Source organism: Pundamilia nyererei, unplaced genomic scaffold, assembly GCF_000239375.1.
Source record: "Pundamilia nyererei isolate P.nyererei 1_Seehausen unplaced genomic scaffold, PunNye1.0 scaffold00006, whole genome shotgun sequence".
NCBI classification, from domain to species: Eukaryota; Metazoa; Chordata; class Actinopteri; order Cichliformes; family Cichlidae; genus Pundamilia; species Pundamilia nyererei.
The window spans coordinates 663336-680596 of NW_005187407.1; the positions used below are offsets into that span (position 1 = coordinate 663336).

Here is a 17261-nt window from a genome sequence, read left to right on the forward strand (position 1 = left end):
ATATATAAGCATATAACCAAAGTTTCGCACGCCGCTTTACATATTTCCATATCTGTGCCACCACCAACACAAACGTACATGTGAGGTAATCGATAACAGCCAGACCCCCGTTCTCTCATGCCCGTGACGTCAGAGAGAGGGCGGCAGACAGGGGGAGGGTTGAGCGCCAGAGTATAAAGACTCCTGGCCGAGCTCTCCGGGATCCATTCTGAGTTTTGTACGACAGACCTATAACTGATGGAAGTACAGAGAAGCGCCGGGCACCAACAGACAAACGGCAGCACCATGTGTGAATCCACGCAGAGGTCCTGCGAGCCTCGCCGAAAGAAAATGGATGAGCGCAGTGCACCCTCAGAAATGGCCAGGATAATCACTGATCCTGCCACGGGGAAGTGCTACTGCCGTGGAAAAGTTTTGGGAAAGGTAGCGCAAGCATTCCATCGTTTTTTCTTTTCTTTAAAAACATTTTTCCCCCTTGGGATTTACCTAACCCGAAGACAAAACATGTTAACAGTGTTGTTCCTTTTTCCAGGGAGGATTTGCTAAATGTTATGAGATGACCGACCTCTCCACCAGCAAAGTTTACGCAGCCAAAATCATCCCTCATGCGCGCGTCTCCAAACCTCACCAACGGGAAAAGGTAAGCGCGCAACTCCGATCCTTGAGCGCAGTGATGTTCAACTTATATGTTTATATATATATATATATAGACATGTTTTGTCTTTCGTTTCGCTAGATTGACAGAGAAATTGAGCTGCACAGATTACTACACCATAAACACATCGTGCATTTTTATCACCATTTTGAGGACAAGGAGAACATCTACATCCTGCTGGAGTACTGCAGCAGGAAAGTAAGTGCTGTTTTTTCCACATGGTAAATTTGAAATGACTTTACTGCCGCCGTGTTTCTAATGTGAACAAGACCTGCATTGCACCCAAAATCCAGCGAGGCACTACTTGGTATTCAGAATGTGCCCCACTCTATAAAGAGCTTTACTGTTTTAATTAACTGTCGAAAGTAGAAAACTTTAATGTGTTACCACGGGGTTTGAAATTAAGGGAAGTAGTCAAGTGTGATAAGCTTTTCTGCACAGAGGACAGTGCTTATATCTTGGGAAAGCTCTATAATTATTCTCATCTCTATGCTTTGTTTTTTCCCCCGCAGTCATTAGCCCATATCCTGAAGGTCCGCAAAGTGCTTACTGAGCCAGAGGTGCGTTATTACCTGAGACAGATTGTGTCTGGACTGAAGTACCTGCATGAACAGGAAATCCTTCACAGAGACCTGAAACTTGGTTAGTGATATTACAGTGCTGTGCATAATCTTTCATTGTGTGCAGGGAGAACATCATTCCTTGTAACTAAACCTCAGTCTGTACCTCTACATTTGCTGTGCTCATGCTTTGATCCTGGCTTGAATATCAAGTGTTCATCATCTCATTCCCTTTCTTCCCGACAGGTAACTTTTTTGTGAACGAGACGATGGAGCTGAAGGTCGGGGACTTTGGTCTGGCTGCCAAGTTGGAGCCAGCGGGAAACAGGAGGAAGACGATCTGCGGGACTCCCAACTACCTGTCCCCTGAGGTTCTCAACAAGCAGGGCCACGGCTGTGAATCAGACATCTGGGCCTTGGGCTGTGTAATGTGAGTCGGATATCTATAAATTTAGCATTAGGGAACTTCAAAAGGTTTAGTAATGAATTATTAAGAAACTATCTATATTGGCATCAGGTGTCATGGACAGGCATATTCTTGTCTTACTTCTTTCACTTAGAAATATGTGATATATGTGATAAACTACCCATGCATCTCCTATGGCATAAATAGCTCCCTCACTCAATGCCCTCTATCCTCCTCCAGGTACACTATGCTGCTGGGCAGACCTCCTTTCGAAACCACCAACCTGAAGGAGACATACAGGTGTATTAGAGAAGCCCGCTACTCCCTCCCCTCGTCCCTGTCACCACAGGCTAAGCAGCTAATCGCCAGCCTGCTTGCCAAGATGCCAGAGGACAGGCCCAACCTGGACCACATTCTGAGGCATGACTTCTTCACACAGGTTAGACACAATTGCCAACTCTATGTCACTCTATGTTGAACACTGTAAATGTCACAGCGTAGGAGTTTAACAATTACACCCCCCACTTCCCACCAGATGACCCACTTTGGTTCTTCACAGGGCTTCAGTCCAGAACGTCTGCCTGCTAGCTGCTGCCATTCAGCACCAGATTTCCACATCTCTAGCCCTGCCAAGAGTTTCTTCAAGAAAGCTGCTGCTGCGCTGTTTGGTGGGAAGAGGGACAAGGTCAAGTACTACGAGACTCTGAGTGAGTATTGCAACAGCATTTAAGTTCTCAGTGTACTACTCGTCACACTAATAGTTTGTATTTGAGTCTGAATTTATGCTCGAAGCACGGGCATCATTACACCTAGCGTTAAACTGAGTGTGCATGACCCATTTTATCACCCTTAGGCTGGTCATGGAGGTCATCCTCTCATTTTTCTGCACTCCTTTTGTCCTTCATAGATAAGTTAACCAAAGAGGAAGAGGAGATCTACAAGTTGCAGCATGACTTGGAGAGAACTGCCATCAGCCAACAGCACAGCAAAAAGGTGTCTGAGGTAAGAACTGAAGACAGGATATTTGCAAGAGTGTGGGTGATGTTGCAGGTAGATTCATCATAACGGCAGTTAAATAGATCTGAGATATCACGTTGAGGAGAATCCAGTGAGTCATTCTGGAGCTGTGCCAAAACTTTATAACGAGCACATTTTTCCCGAAGTGCTAAAAGCACTTATTTTCAACCTTTAAGCCAACCTCTTTGCATCTGTGGGTGATCACTGAGTCATAGTAGGAAGGGATGATCTAAACTCACAGATTCTAAACCCTGTCGTCACTCATTCCCACCTCAGAATGGAAGTCTACTTCCGCCATCTGCCGAGAGCCCCGTTGCCCCGGCAACAGAGAGCCAGTCCCCGACGACGCAAGACACCATCCGTCTGATCGTCAGGGGGAGTCTGGGAAGCTGCAGCAGCAGTAGTGAATGTAAGTTCACCCACACGTTTAACAGAGCGCAGACAGACTGGAATTCTTTTTTGATGTATTATGGAAAAGAAATCAGTGTTACAGAGAGCTGCTGCCATAGCTAGAGTGTTTAGTACCATTGTCATGTCAAGCTGACTGAGCACCTGTTATTGCTCCAAAAGGCCTGGAAGACAGCACGACAGGGAGTGTGGCTGAGACTGTTGCAAGTGTGCTGAGGGGGTGTCTGGAGAATATGCCTAAAGGTGAGTGAACTAACAAAGCCTTGACCTCTACATGCATGCCTTAGCTGCAATTAATAGTGCACTTAAGCTCACTGTTTCATTATACCTTTAACTGTATTCTAACCCTCCTCCTCTTTCTGTTCACCCTGCAGCCAGTGACATTCCTCAGGGCTCAACCAGCTGCAGTCTTCAATGGGTGACTAAATGGGTGGATTACTCCAACAAGTACGGTTTTGGATACCAGTTATCTGATCACACCGTGGGAGTTCTCTTCAACAATGGCACTCACATGAGCCTCCTACCCGACCGAAAGTATGTATTCTTTCTCAACGCCCTCCCTTAAATTTAAAAGTTATTAGTCACAACATTAACTTGTCTAAGCATGCTGCGGTTATCGTGTCAAATCTTTCAAAAATGTCATCTAACCGAATCTGATCTTTTTTGTTTTATTTTGGGTTTCAGGACCATCCATTACTACGCAGAGCTAGGCCAGCGCTCTGTCTTTCCCACCTGTGAGGTTCCTGAACACTTTGTCGGGCAGGTCACTGTGCTTAAGTACTTCTCCCATTACATGGAGGAAAACCTCATGGATGTAAGTAAAAAAAATCGTTATTCCTCCACTCCTTTATCCATTTTTAAAAAAATTGTTATGTTGCTGTTATGTTCCTTTTGTATTTCCACACCCTGTAGCCTTAGAGACGTTGCAGCTTGTCTAAACCTGATGTGCTACTCTTTTGCTCTCTCAGGGCGGGGACCTTGGCACTATAACAGACTCACACATGCCCAGACTTTACCTGCTGCAGTGGCTCAAGTCAGACCGCGCCCTCATGATGCTGTTTAATGACGGCACTTTCCAGGTAAACACACATTATCACAGGAGCATAGCTGCTGCTGGGCATGCTCAGTAGAAGCGTAGTTACAAGTGCGATGCATGGCATCAAGGAGCTTTAAACCACAAATCAAATAGACAAAAAGATTGTTCTCCAAACTTATCAGTTTTCTTGTTTGTTTTTATCTTCAAAGGTTAACTTTTACCACGATCACACCAAGATCATCCTGTGTTGCCAGAGGGACGAGTACATGCTGACATACATTAACGAAGACCGCGTCTCCAAAACCTTCAAACTCAGCTCCCTGTTGAAGTCTGGCTGCCCTACTGACCTGCGGGAGCGCATGGTGTATTCCCTCAACATGCTTCTGCAGAGATGCAGCTAAACCCACACAGAGCGTGTGCTGGACAGACGAGCAAACCTACCGAACGTGTTACTGCGGTGGAATGAGGATGCCGAAAGAATCTGTGGAAGACAAGTGGATTTCAAGGATGGATTTGAGCAGAGTAAATTAATCCAGCTGTGCGGTGTCATAATCACTCGGGCACCAGTGCGAGGTGTGGAAAAAAATAAAAAAGCAAGAGACTGAAAGACTGAGAAACTGAAATGTAGCACAATAACTGTGGATGGAAAAGGGCTGACTTGTATGTGGATTGTTGGAAGGAGAGAAAGGAGGGCGTATGTTGGTACGAATGCGATCCCCAAGTCTTTTATGGGGATGGGGAAAGAGGGATATTTGGGAAGTAGAGAGAAATGCTGGGCTGGCACCAGCTTCACTGTATAGAGTATAGCTGAATTAATCCAGAGAGAATCCATATATTGATGCTCTGAATGTCAGAGCCTGACTGTGGAATAATGTAAATGTTGTACAGCTTATGTCGCGGCCAACTCACCAGTGCAAAGGAATTACTGGCTAATATGTGAGGATGCTACAGAGTTTGGCTGTGTGTATGAGTGAGTGTGTGTCTGAGTGGGAAGGGTGTAATGTCACACTAACTTTAAAAACTGTGATTTGTTCTCTTTACTCACAGATGGGTTCCACTTATTAAGTTGAGAACCAAAGGGGTGATATGGGGGAAGGGGGCAGGAGGAAAAACAACAACAAAAAAACAACTAAAAAATTAGTACCATACATCCTCTGAGGATCCCTTAAGAGCCATTGTCACCTGGGTAAAAAATGTCCTGCATAACTTATTGTGTAAAAAAGCGCAGTATTTATTTATTTAATAAACAAGCTTTTTCTATTAAAAAAAGAGTACTTGTCCTTTTTTTGGGGTGTGGCCACAGTCAAAGATGTTCCCAAAATCAGCCAGTAGGTTGAATGTAAGCTTCACCTCACTGCCGTGCATGTGCATGGGTGAATGTGAAGTGCTGTAAATTGATTTTTAGAGCCTTGCTACGTTAAAAGACAGTATACAAGTGCAGACCTTTCACTGATGTTATTTTCAAACTCCCTGAAGATGTTAAGATGTTTCGTGCCGTTACTCTTTCTGAGAGTGGCCTTAATAATAGATTAGGGACATGCCATGTATTAGGGTTATTCTCAAACATACTTGGGGGAGCGGGGGCTGCCCTTGTTTCATAAGAAAATAAGCGGTTCCTGTTCAGTGTGGTGAGAATTAGATTCAAGCTAATTATGCCCATATCTGTGCAGGGGCCTAGGTCAAAGCAAGTATTTTATCTTCCCTATGTTTAAACTTGCAGCAGGAAATGGGTGCAGTGAGAGAGATGGGTTGATAGAGGTTTGTGTTTACAGCGCAGTTGTTTATACCATGGTTCAAGGCCTCTCATTTGCTGAGTTTTCTTCTGCAGTGATAAATGGAAGACGGCAAAGATGAGTGACTGTGCAATATGGCTGGCCTTGTCTCAGAAACACATGGGTTTGTTGGATTGTTCAGAGGAAGAGAAAGAGAGAAGACACTGCCAGTGACGTAAAGCTACGAGGCGAGACGCAAAACGAAAAAGCTGGCCCAACTATGTCAGCGATTGCATCACAGCTTTTAAGGCAAAGTGGCTTCAGTGGTTCTTGGACATCCTTTCACGTTCACTGGCTGTAACCATAGAAACAAGCTGGCACCGACCAATTTTGCTCGAGTCGGAAATCGATGAGGGCTGCGTGTAAGACACCTGCCACGGCGTCTCCTCGTTGAGAGTCAGAGCTTGTGTCATCACACAGTTGTGATAAAATTGTGTAACTTGTGTCTTTTGGTCAGGCTTTTCGCCGCTCTCTCTTTGTTCTCCACCGCGAGTATTTGATTTAGCTGTCTGCTGAGCACCTCTTCACCTTCCCGGCTTATGTAATGATGGAAGTTGAACATGGACGCTTGAGTCATCCCTTTGGATGCTATCTCAGAATATCTGTGCTCTTCAGAGTTCAATAATGAATGCCTCATGCATAAACATACCCACACAGACAGAACCAGAACAGGAAGTAGCCTGCAAGAGTTGCTCAGGAATTATTCATGACGACACCTCGGGGTCTGAGTGTGTGGTTTTTTTGACATTAATGGCCTCTGAAATGGATGCATCTGTCAGACAGAAATAGATCCCATTGTCGATGTAAAGTTTTTTTGCTCTTCAAGGGCATTTACCGCTGGTCCTAACATCTTAACATGAGTGCAGCATCTCTGTCTGATGGATACACTGGGCAGAGCTAAATTGACAACAGGATGGTAACTCTTTGCTAGCAGGGTAGAGGTAGAAGGGCACTTACTCTGAGGTTGTTTGATCGAAAACAAAGCGACAGCCCGTGGGGACGAAAAATGAAGCCAATGCAAAAGCATCTTAAATATTGAGCAGGAAATGACTTCACTTGCTGCAAAAGACATTCTGTTTAGCTCCTTTGCCGCAGTAAACACTTACATATTACGACATTGTGATTTCAAGTTATACTGACGCTTTTGAATTTAGTTATAGCACAGTAAAGTCAAACAGGAGGCCTATGAATTTGCAGCATCCCTTGATCTCCTGGCTAGATTCACTCCTCATTCATCACAGTGAAAGAACAGTAAAAGAATTGTTTATTCACAGAAAATGTTCTTCTTCTTCTTCTTTTTTTACTGGGAACACATAAAAAACAAACAAACAAAAGAAGACTTATAGTATATAGTAGTGAAAAAACAAAAACTTTTCTGTCATTTACCGGTTTTTGTTGTTGTTTTTTTTACTTATTACTTAATTACTTTAGTGTAGTATGAACTGCCATGGGGAAGTTCTTGGGAAAATCTGTAAACTTATTTAGATGCATTTTAAAAAGGCCAAAACATTCTTCACATTGTCCAAAGCTGTCTTTTGGGCTGGACTGGAATAGTTGGCAGGCTGATTCTGGCCCCTGGACCTTATTAAGCCTTGTCCCATCCCGAAGGGAGGGAGTGTGTAATCTGTTCCATGTGTTTGTCTATTTGCTAGCATTCTAGCATCCACAGTTTTCAAGATATCGCATTTGAATTTTGTGTGACGGTAGATGCTACTAACAGCTTTTTAATATTTTGGTGGTCAAGGTCAAGGTCACATGAAATGTGAAAATCAGTAAAAACTTTATATTTCCTACATTATTTATGGATGATCTTCAAACTTCACTACACATTGACATACTATGACTTGGGCGACATGAGTAACTAGGCTAAGCCTTTGACCTTGACCTTCATTGTTAGTGCCCAAGGTCAAAGTTGACCTTGACGTTTTTTCTCTTTCAAAATACCATTTCAAGAAAAATAACAAACGAAAGAGCAAGGTGACAACTATACAGCACATGTTTTGTTTTTGTTTTTTTATGCCTTGTCATGTGACAATGATGCCATAACAGGCGGACATCATTGTACTAATAAAAATATCAAAGTTTTGGTAAAGCCCTTACCCTTCGTGGGGAGTTGAGCTCTCTGATTGCTCTTATTAAAGTTTAGTTAGGAGCATATCCACTTTGAAGCACAGATGCTATTTCAAATTAACTGAAACATACTACCTGCTCCAAAAAAATCCAACATGTTGACGGCCATCAAGCTAATATTGAAGGGTCAGCACGCAGAGTCCTGAAAGTGGATGATGTTATGGTGGCTAGATCATACATATAAATGATTCTGCCAGTGAGTCAGCAAATGTTACCCGACTAGCTGCATTGGCTTTTTGTGAGTAAAGCACTTAACCTTGCAGAGACCAAAAAGGAAAGCAGTGCAAGCTTATTTGATGTTCTTAGTGTCACTGCTGTTTGGAGGGAAAATATTTAGACTTGCTAGTTTTCAGTGTCACCCACACAAAGCTGCTACTCTGCTATGTCACGTTGACGGTGGGAAAAGTCTTGTGCACGCGGGCAGGCTTAGCTCTGGAACGAGTCTAAGCTGAAATGACAAAGGCGATCTTTATACCTCAGCGTCTATGATGAAGTTCTCTGCAGGCCAAAGAATGAGTCAGTTTAGTATTAAAAGTGATGGTAGGCATATTTTGCTTGAAGAGAAAAGCACTCTTTCTTACACGTACACACTGGGATGCACTCGAGGGATTAGAAAGCCTTTGCATATGAAATGTCAATGCTCCTCCTCCTACTATGTGTACAAAAACAGATGTACTGTAGAAAGAGCTGGGATGACTGTAGCTTTGCCCATTCTCTGCTGTAGCCTACATTACTGAACAGAGCGATGAGCAATGCTCAGCAGTCATACTTGCAAAGTTGACAGCACAAACTCCAGCTAATTACTGTAATCTTATTAAGAAAATGTGCTTCCTGAGTGTGCTCAAGCATGACAAAAATTTGTGTGCACGTGACTGCTTGTCAGTATGTTTGGTTTTCTTTCAGGTGTTCAAAGACGTATAATGTTCCCAGTGAGTCACCCTGCACGATGCAGTGGTCATTCAGTGGCTCAGCAGAGTGACGTTCATGTTCTCCCATCTGAATCCTATAATTTCCTACAATCAACTCTCGGAAAAGGTCTTTTACTCTGGCTGAAAATAGACCTTCTTGAGTCTAAAATACTTTCTGCTCTATTCATGGATCACAGAGTTGTCCAGCTCAATTTCAGAGAATGTAAGAAGGATAAAGGCAGATTTCATGAGCAAAAGCAAACATCACTGGATCGCTGCTTGTATTTTATTCCAATAAAGGTTAGTTTCTTTCACTTGCACCATGTTGTTAGAGACGGGAATCAAAAACCAGTACTAAATTGTGTAATTTCATGTAAAATGCATATCACATGCAAAATGTTTTTAGCCACACGTAAGCCTGTTTCTACCAATTCTACTCTGATGTTAAAAACATGCATTAGTAATCAATAAGGGTATTGGTAAAGATCTAACCTTTCACCAGAACCAGTAACACAACTGGTAAATCAGCAGTTTTCTATACTATCCAGTCATTCACAGTTTCCACAAGATAATAATAATTTTGCCTGCTGCAGTTCTTCCTGTTCTCAAACACACTCTATTAGTTAAATGCTTGAGCTTCATCTTTTATTAAATGCATCTAATTACCACATAATTACATGGGGAGGGGGTTCTTTATTCAGATATTAGTCACATGTGTCAGACTAACTATACTGGAATGAACCGAGATGAACCACTGCAGACAGCCTGCGTAACAAGGCTGTTGGATTGTCGTACACTGTCACATGCAGTGGATGAGCATCACAGGCTGATCATTATATTTCAGTGACTGATTTTTTTTAATTTATTTCTTGTGGGTCCCTTTCTGAGGACAGATTGTCTTACGTCTTCGCTGACTCTGCCAGCATCCTCCTGTGTGATGTCAGTAGAGAATGTGACTTGCTGGTGATTTCCACAAACACATCACATGAATGTGTGGGCAGACCTCTGACAAGAGGGAAAAGATGAAACTAAAAGGGGGAAATTAACAGAAAAAAGTTTAAAAATCTGCAAGAGGTTTATCTGAAATGAAAAATTCTGCCACGTAGAAGTTTTAATCCACTATTGCTAGCAGAAAATAGCACACAATTAACTGGGATGATTCAATTCGCTTCTGCCTGTGGGGACTGAATTGCTTTTAGAGCCTGCATTAAAAGAGGGGCAACCTCTGGGGGTGAGAAATAAAGCCAGCGCAACTTCCTAAAACTGCAGTTCCTCTAAAAGCAGCTCAGTCCCTGTAGTCTTTCATGTTAAAATACCCAACTCTGCAGGAGATGTTTACATCTTGGTCAGTGAAATCAATCAATAAATAAACTTTTGCTGTCATTAGATTGTCATTTGCTTCAGTCACTGTTAATGCAACTCAACTATGTTACCAAAAAAATGACTTGCCGTGTAGCTAATTCCACTAAGATGCCATCCGAGAAGCCTGTGCTTCTGTTTTGGGGAGTGAAACTGTGGTATTTTAATCGTCTATTACTTACCATGAATTATTTGGTCTGGCACGGACCCATGCAGTGTCCATGGAAGCATTATCCAATTAGTTACAAGTGTGCTCTCTTGTCCTCAAACATGTGGTTACCATTATCTTTCACATACCCTCTATGGCATTACCACATAAAACACGATACATAATACAGATTTTCTGTAGACCGTTGATTAGGGTAGCACAAACAGTCAGACCTGTCTCTGTCACCAGCATTACAGGCATTTGGTTGCAATTCCTGTGGAAACTAAAGCTCGTCCAAAAGTCCTGCAGCATCCTCGCATCCGTTTCATTATAGCATTGTGGTTTTACACATGATCACTGAAATGCATCGGGTTGGGAGATAATTATGGTTTGGTATCGCTAAGTAAAAATTCCATCCATACCAGCACATAAACGGATGTGCTGTGAGGCTTTCTGAAAGTCCCTTTCTCATATTAAAATTCTTACATTTGCAAAGTTTCAACATGTCTGGGAGTTACAGCTGAGTCACTCGCAATTTTATTTGTTCCAGCTATCACCTCAAGCTGTCATTTTGAAGGTCAGCTTAGTGATTTTTTTTTCAAAAGCTGCCACAGTAGTTTGTAAAAGTACAATGCGGCGAAGTAATACAATACGACCAAATAAAAATACTAAATAAAATTCAAATTAAAAAGCAAACTGACTGGTTGCTGTACTGCTCACACTGCGTGAGATTAAAAGAAAAGTGTGGTCCTCTCTTCATGATTCTGTCATGCCAAATAATACAGACACACGGCTCAAAGGGTACTTAAGGAAAGCAGTGTTAGTGTCACCAAGTGTGGAAAGCTTTTAGTAACGATCTGCAACGTGTGGCAAGCGTTGAAACACAGCCCTGCTTTGTGGAGGGAGGAAACTCCCGAGGCTTCAAAGCAGCATTTCAATCCGGTGATTCACATTGGAGACACATGGACAAAGCAAATCCTGCACGGCACTCACATGCACACACGCTTAGAGGTGGGGCTGGGTTGCTCAACAAGTTCACACTTTAATGTTAACCTGCCTTTCTAGAGTTGTGCTGAAGCTGCTCATGTGCTGCAAAGATTAAACATAATATAAAGCTTATATTTTTATGTAAATATATGTCAGAGTCACTGAATCTAGCCGATTCAGCATTGTTGATACAAAAAGCTTTGATTCAGTGCTGCACCTTTCACATTGTCATAACTTGCCCACACACTTAAGTGCCAATAAAACTGCTCGATACAGAGGACTGTGTATTCTTTAAGCTCTTCAGAAGCTCTTGTCTTTTCCTAATATCGCTGCAGGAATGTCAACTTGCTGTAACAAGATCTGAACTTCAAGGAGTTTAGATCTCTGACTCAGTAATAAAGTTTGTTCAGCTATTCTAACTGAAAAGTCTGTGTCAAAAAGCCATGGACCTTTGGCATTTCTCCATGCCCACATTAACACGCCTTCGTCTGGTAAATGCCAAAAGTACTGTTACCCAGATTGCCATTCTCCCAGCATGCACTAGGCAAGTGCAGGGGTGGACAAATGGACTGTGGTGCTGGATGGAGGAGGACTCTCCATGATGACGGCTGGGGGAAGATGAATCTCCACAGGGCCAGTGCTTACACACTCAAGGGAAAATATTTTCAAAGTTATATTTAATTTGCGATTTTTCAAATCTAAATTTCTGTTTGAGAATAGCTACAACCTAAACTGTATTTGTGTGCTGTTAAATATAGGGTATCAGGTGCAAATATTCACTGAAGGGAAGAAAAGAAGCTGTCATTATATAGCTGAAACTGCCTTTTGTTGATGCTCTTGCTCTCTCCTTTGTCTACGCTCACTCATTCATGAAAAAATCAGCTTTGGCATAGAAATAGCAAGAGAGAGAAAAATTGAAATGCCAGGACAGAGAGGAAACGGGAGGGTCAGGTATGAGGTTCGCGTGGTCAAGATAAATGTTTCCGGCGGCTTGCCTGACGGCCCCATCAATGAGCCAATCAATGCATCATCTGCAATAATAGATCTGCAGTGTGCACTTGCTCTGCTATTGAGCTGAGTGGGAGACACTACTGTTCCTATGGCAACTGGCACTCTCATCCTCGCCCGCACGTAAACATCCAGCTGTTATTAATTTGGCTGCTTTGTTAGTCATCCTGAATTGCGTGCACACCTCCTTGGTTAAGCATTGCAATAATATTATTTCATAGACTGATAACCAAGTCTCACAGGGTACAAATGCGAAAGCATTATATCTAAACTGAGATCTTTCCCTACACATCATTTAAAACGTTCAACCGAATAAAAAAAAAAGGGCTCATAATGCTTTAAAGAGCAAAATTTATGCAGTTAGAAATGTGTATTGCTCATAGACAGTATGGATGTAGTTGCTGTGATGTCATGCACTGACTTGTGAAAGTCCTGTTTATGAGATATTTCTTGGCCTTTATATACAATGCAAGTACACTTTTGCATTGCGTTAATGTTTCCAAGCAACATCCACGTTTTATACATATTTCATGACTGGTGGGTGAGTGTTTGCTAGCAGTTGCTAGGTGAATACTGTTACAAAGAAGTACACATCAGTACACCAGAAACCTCTGTGTGATTGCTTTGATTGTAGGCAGGTTGCTGCGGTCGCCCATAGTTTGTATAGCAAACACAGACTTGTCTCAAAACACTCGTTAACTACTCTCAGAGCAGTAGTGAAACTGCACACAGTGAAAGTGCCGCACAAACCTGAAATTGAGAACGCTCACTTTCATAGAAATAGTTTTGCCATCCCTGCTGCTACAACTAAGGTGTTCCAAAAGGTGCAACTGCATTGCACTGTTTCCAGTTTCACTCACACTTGGCGAATGGTTTTGGTAAGTGTTTGTCGACGACGACTTTCCATACAAACTAAAGGCAACCACGCAAATCTGCTCGTGACCAAAGCAATTACAAGGATTTGTTTCTGGCAACATGCTCTTTGTGACTGATTTCACCCAGCAACAGCCAGAAACCTCCAACAACCACTTGCCAACCAGTTGGAGAATAGTTTTATCTAGTGATCAATAGGTGATGGGTGGTCATTAACCTTTGGACTGTGTCACCGAGGCCATAGTAAAGATGTAGGTAAATGAACTTATCATTTTTCTTGGCTTACTGTAGACATAATATGAATTCGATTTAATCAGTGATAATATCTAAACAATTTTTATGTTATGGTGACCAAAAAAACTAAGGTTGTGAACTTCATATTGTTGCAAGAGTTGATTCACAAATGACTCTCCTAATCACAGCTTTGTTCTTTTCTCTCATTGCTTTCAGCTTACTGGTAACTTGCTCATGATGCTTGCAACAGTATTTTCAGACTGTCTTTGTCTTAACTTTTTGCCAAAACTTATCTTCCTTATCACCATGCTTTTACTTTACACTTGTGTTTATTTTGTGTTAATCACCTGACACCCACAGGAAGTATCCACCCAGATAACACCGTCTGCATAAACAAGTTACACAGATGTTTTACTTGGACCATTTGACAATACCCCAGAGTTAAGAGCAAAGTTTAGGCATTTTAAAATAGACAAAAACATGGCAAGTAAATATGCTATATAATATATAAAGTAAAAACCCATATGATATGGGTAATTTGAGAGCCATAATCACTGCATTACAAATCAGTTTTGCTTGTTATACAACAAATGGGGAGCAGCTGCTGCAATGGCTCTTCTGAATGAGTGAAACTGACTGAGACAGGAGTGATAGACAGTGACAGTCACTGAGGTACATGCGTTCATGAATAAATTTTCAGCTAGCCAAATGTGACACGATAATTGTTGACGAACTGTCATGCCATTTACTGTTAACGAAGCAGCAGGACAATAGCAGTTGTCACTGTTTGTATTCCTTTCAGAGGAAGTGAACAGGAACACATCCTACTGGATATCCCCTGTTTAGTTTAGCGGATGAAATGGGAACAATAAGCCACATGAATTTAGAGCTGGAAGGAGAATGGCGAGCTGGACTCTAACCCAACAATCCTGTTGAAATAGCAGGATGAGCGTGTGATGATGCTGGATTTTGATAGTAGATAAGGGAAGAAAGGTTAAGCAGATGTATAAATTATTAAAGAAAAATACAGCCAGTGGGGTAAATAGAGGGGAAAACCAAGACATCACTGACAAACTGAATGTTCAAAGATGCAGGTGGAGTAGCTTGTGTTTCAAAAGTGATGTCACTTAGATTATGTCATGTCCAATTTTGTAGGGGAGGGTTTCCCTTGAGGGGTTTCAGGATAAGGCTAAGGGGTAACAAGGAGATACAGTAAAGACAAAACAAAAAAGAAAAGAAGAAAAAATGTTTTTTCTTTATCTTTATCCCCAAAGTTAAAATGACATGAAATAAAATGGCATGAGAAAGATGCAATGTTTACTTTTAGACAGTTGTTGAAGAAGTACAGAGAAGGAAAGGTACTGCATGAGGAAATCAGGAGTGGCAAGGAAGCATGTGAGGGTGGTGTAGCACATGTATGAAGACAACAAGACAGTGGTGAGGTGTGCGGTAGGAGTGTCGTGTGGTTTCAAGGCGGGGGTGGGATATATGAAGGTAAATATATTGCAAAAAGTGGGATTACATCAGACGTCAGGTCTGAGTTACTTTTTGTTTACACTGGTGATGATCAAGCTGACAGATGAAGTCAAGCAGGAGTTTCTGTGGACCATGACTGTTTTTGCAGATGACATTGTGGTCTGTAGCGAGGGTAGGCAGCAGGTGGAAGAGAGCCTGGGGAAGTGGAGGTATGCTCAGGAGGAAGAGGAATGAAAGTAAGGAGATGCAAGACAGAACACATGTGTGTCAATGGGATGGACACAGGTGTCACAGTGAAGCTGCAAGGAGCGGAGGTAGTGAAGGTGGATGAGTAACCATCCAAAGTTACAGACACTGAACAAGAGAGGTGAAGAAAAGAGTGCAGGCAGAATGGAGCAAGTGGAACTAATGGCCACAGGAGGCAGAGCTGGAGGTGGCAGACTGGAAGATGCTAAGATATTCACTGTGACTGAGTAGAAAGGACAGAAACTAATGTGGCAGTGGGATAGCTCAGGTTAGGTAGAAGGTAGAAAAGTAAGGCTGAAATGAATTGGACATATACACATATTTATAATCATGTATTCAGATTCTAAAAGAGTACAAAGAAATTCACAACCCTATGTATCTGTTTTGGACTTTGCATTGTGACTTCCATATAAGGACAGTCTGGTTTTCTTTCAGATACATTTACACGTGCTGAGGAGCAGGTGTCAGCACGTACTCTGAGGCTCTCCTGAGGTCACCTGTGTGACTACACCAGCTAAGTGCAGAAACACAGACAAACAGCTTTACTCACTCTCCTTTCAGAGTGATGCGATGACTGTAATTGCGAGTTGTGTCTGTGCATCTGTGTGTGTGTCAACTAAAAGCCCACCCGCAGGCCCGTATCCATGCTTGACTAACACCTTTTAAATGCATACGGTGGCAAGTTCACCGCTGCACAGCAGGTCAGGGGATTTAAATCTCACACTTGTAGCAGTGTTTGTTTTTTGTGTATGGGTTTCCCCCAGGTTCTCAGGGCTGCTGGCACAAAAACAAACTCTGAGCTATGGAGTGTAAATATCCTGCAATGCTCTGATGACCTCTTTTAAGGATGACTGTGACTGTGTGAAGTGCTATGATTCCTCGCAATTGTATACTTGCATTCTACTCTGATATATCATTTCTTTTTATGTGTTTATTAAGGAGTCTGTGAGATTGTGTTTGCTTTTAGAGCCACTACACACACACACACACACACACACACACACACACACACACACACACACACACACACACATATCTTTTAATGCAATTATCTGCCAAATAATATGTCTTGCTGTGTGGTTTATTGTCCTAACAGCCCATCAAAGTCCTCCAGTTTTACTGAGTGAAATAAAAGTATTTCATTCATACAGTTTATGGATACATTTAGCTGTTACCACCCTCGGATCATTCTTGGCTCCAAACACAAATAAAATTAAAGCTTCAAACCAGAGTCCCAAAACACATGTCTGGCACCACAGTGTCTATGTTCATTATGTCTGTGAACACTTTGGATATGGATGGACTTGTGTCTCAGTTGTTTGTCACTGTTTGTCGCAAATCAGAGGAAGCACAGGAAAAATAGAAGCAGGATTTTGCTCATTACCAGCCTGTCAATTTTGTTGGATACAGTCTACAGCACCTTGCAAAAAGAATTTCACCTCTATCAGCTATCAGCAAATTGATAAGAGTGATGGAAAAACACCTCCTTGACTATCCTTTCAAAACAAACATGAAGTAACTCTTTGCAAGAGTGTGAACAAGTCTGGGCATGCTTCCTAGTCCAATGTTCAAACCTATCAGGAATGAGGAAGATATTTTATGTAGTTAGACAATAAAAATACCTTCCGGCGGTTTATCTTCTATCTGCCTCTGCAATCTCACTCTGCAAGTGGTAGCTTTTGTTTATTGTTCCTTAAGTTTCTTAATGTGAGGATCCTTTGTCCAAAATCAAAGAATGATAACGATACCTACATACTATGGAGATGCAAGTTTCTAAGCTGGCGTCAGCTGTCTTTGATGGAAAACTGAAAAATCAATCAGTGGTGTTTAGTCAGGGCAAGTAAGGAAAGCAGTATTTGTCCAGTGAAATCTAAAAGCAGAGACCAATTAAAACTTGCCATAGTGAAAGCTAATAGTCTCCTATATTACTGCCATCTTATAAGGATAAGGAGCCATTGCCACGGTGTATATCGAAACCCCCCATTATGAAACACAGTATGACCAAGATTGATTTTTATTCAGTATGACCACAAATGGT

The 17261-nt window shown here is 42.0% G+C and overlaps 1 protein-coding gene across 2 annotated transcripts; it reads left to right on the plus strand.

The window, feature by feature from the left end:
* Window positions 1-177: 177 nt before the first annotated feature.
* Window positions 178-5351, plus strand: plk2b (polo-like kinase 2b (Drosophila)). 2 transcript variants are annotated; one of them, XM_005721999.1, is made up of 14 exons: window positions 178-423; window positions 533-640; window positions 737-853; window positions 1168-1297; window positions 1462-1645; window positions 1862-2060; window positions 2157-2328; window positions 2529-2623; window positions 2915-3047; window positions 3209-3289; window positions 3421-3580; window positions 3731-3860; window positions 4015-4125; window positions 4292-5351. In XM_005721999.1, exons 1-14 carry the CDS (start codon window positions 238-240, stop codon window positions 4481-4483), a joined length of 1998 nt encoding a protein of 665 aa, XP_005722056.1. In that variant the 5' UTR covers window positions 178-237; the 3' UTR covers window positions 4484-5351. The 2 variants fall into 2 exon arrangements, with proteins under 2 accessions (XP_005722056.1, XP_005722057.1); XM_005722000.1 differs by having other exon boundaries at window positions 2181-2328.
* The last annotated feature ends 11910 nt before the right edge of the window (window positions 5352-17261 follow it).

Excerpts from the sequence above, each read along its gene's own strand:
- plk2b (XM_005721999.1), top strand. The coding sequence starts at position 238 with ATGGAAGTACAGAGAAGCGCCGGGCACCAACAGACAAACGGCAGCACC. Across the intron at positions 1,298-1,461 it reads TCACAGAGACCTGAAACTTG|GTAACTTTTTTGTGAACGAG; the intron begins GTTAGTGATATT and ends TCTTCCCGACAG. Across the intron at positions 3,048-3,208 it reads CTGCAGCAGCAGTAGTGAAT|GCCTGGAAGACAGCACGACA; the intron begins GTAAGTTCACCC and ends TTGCTCCAAAAG.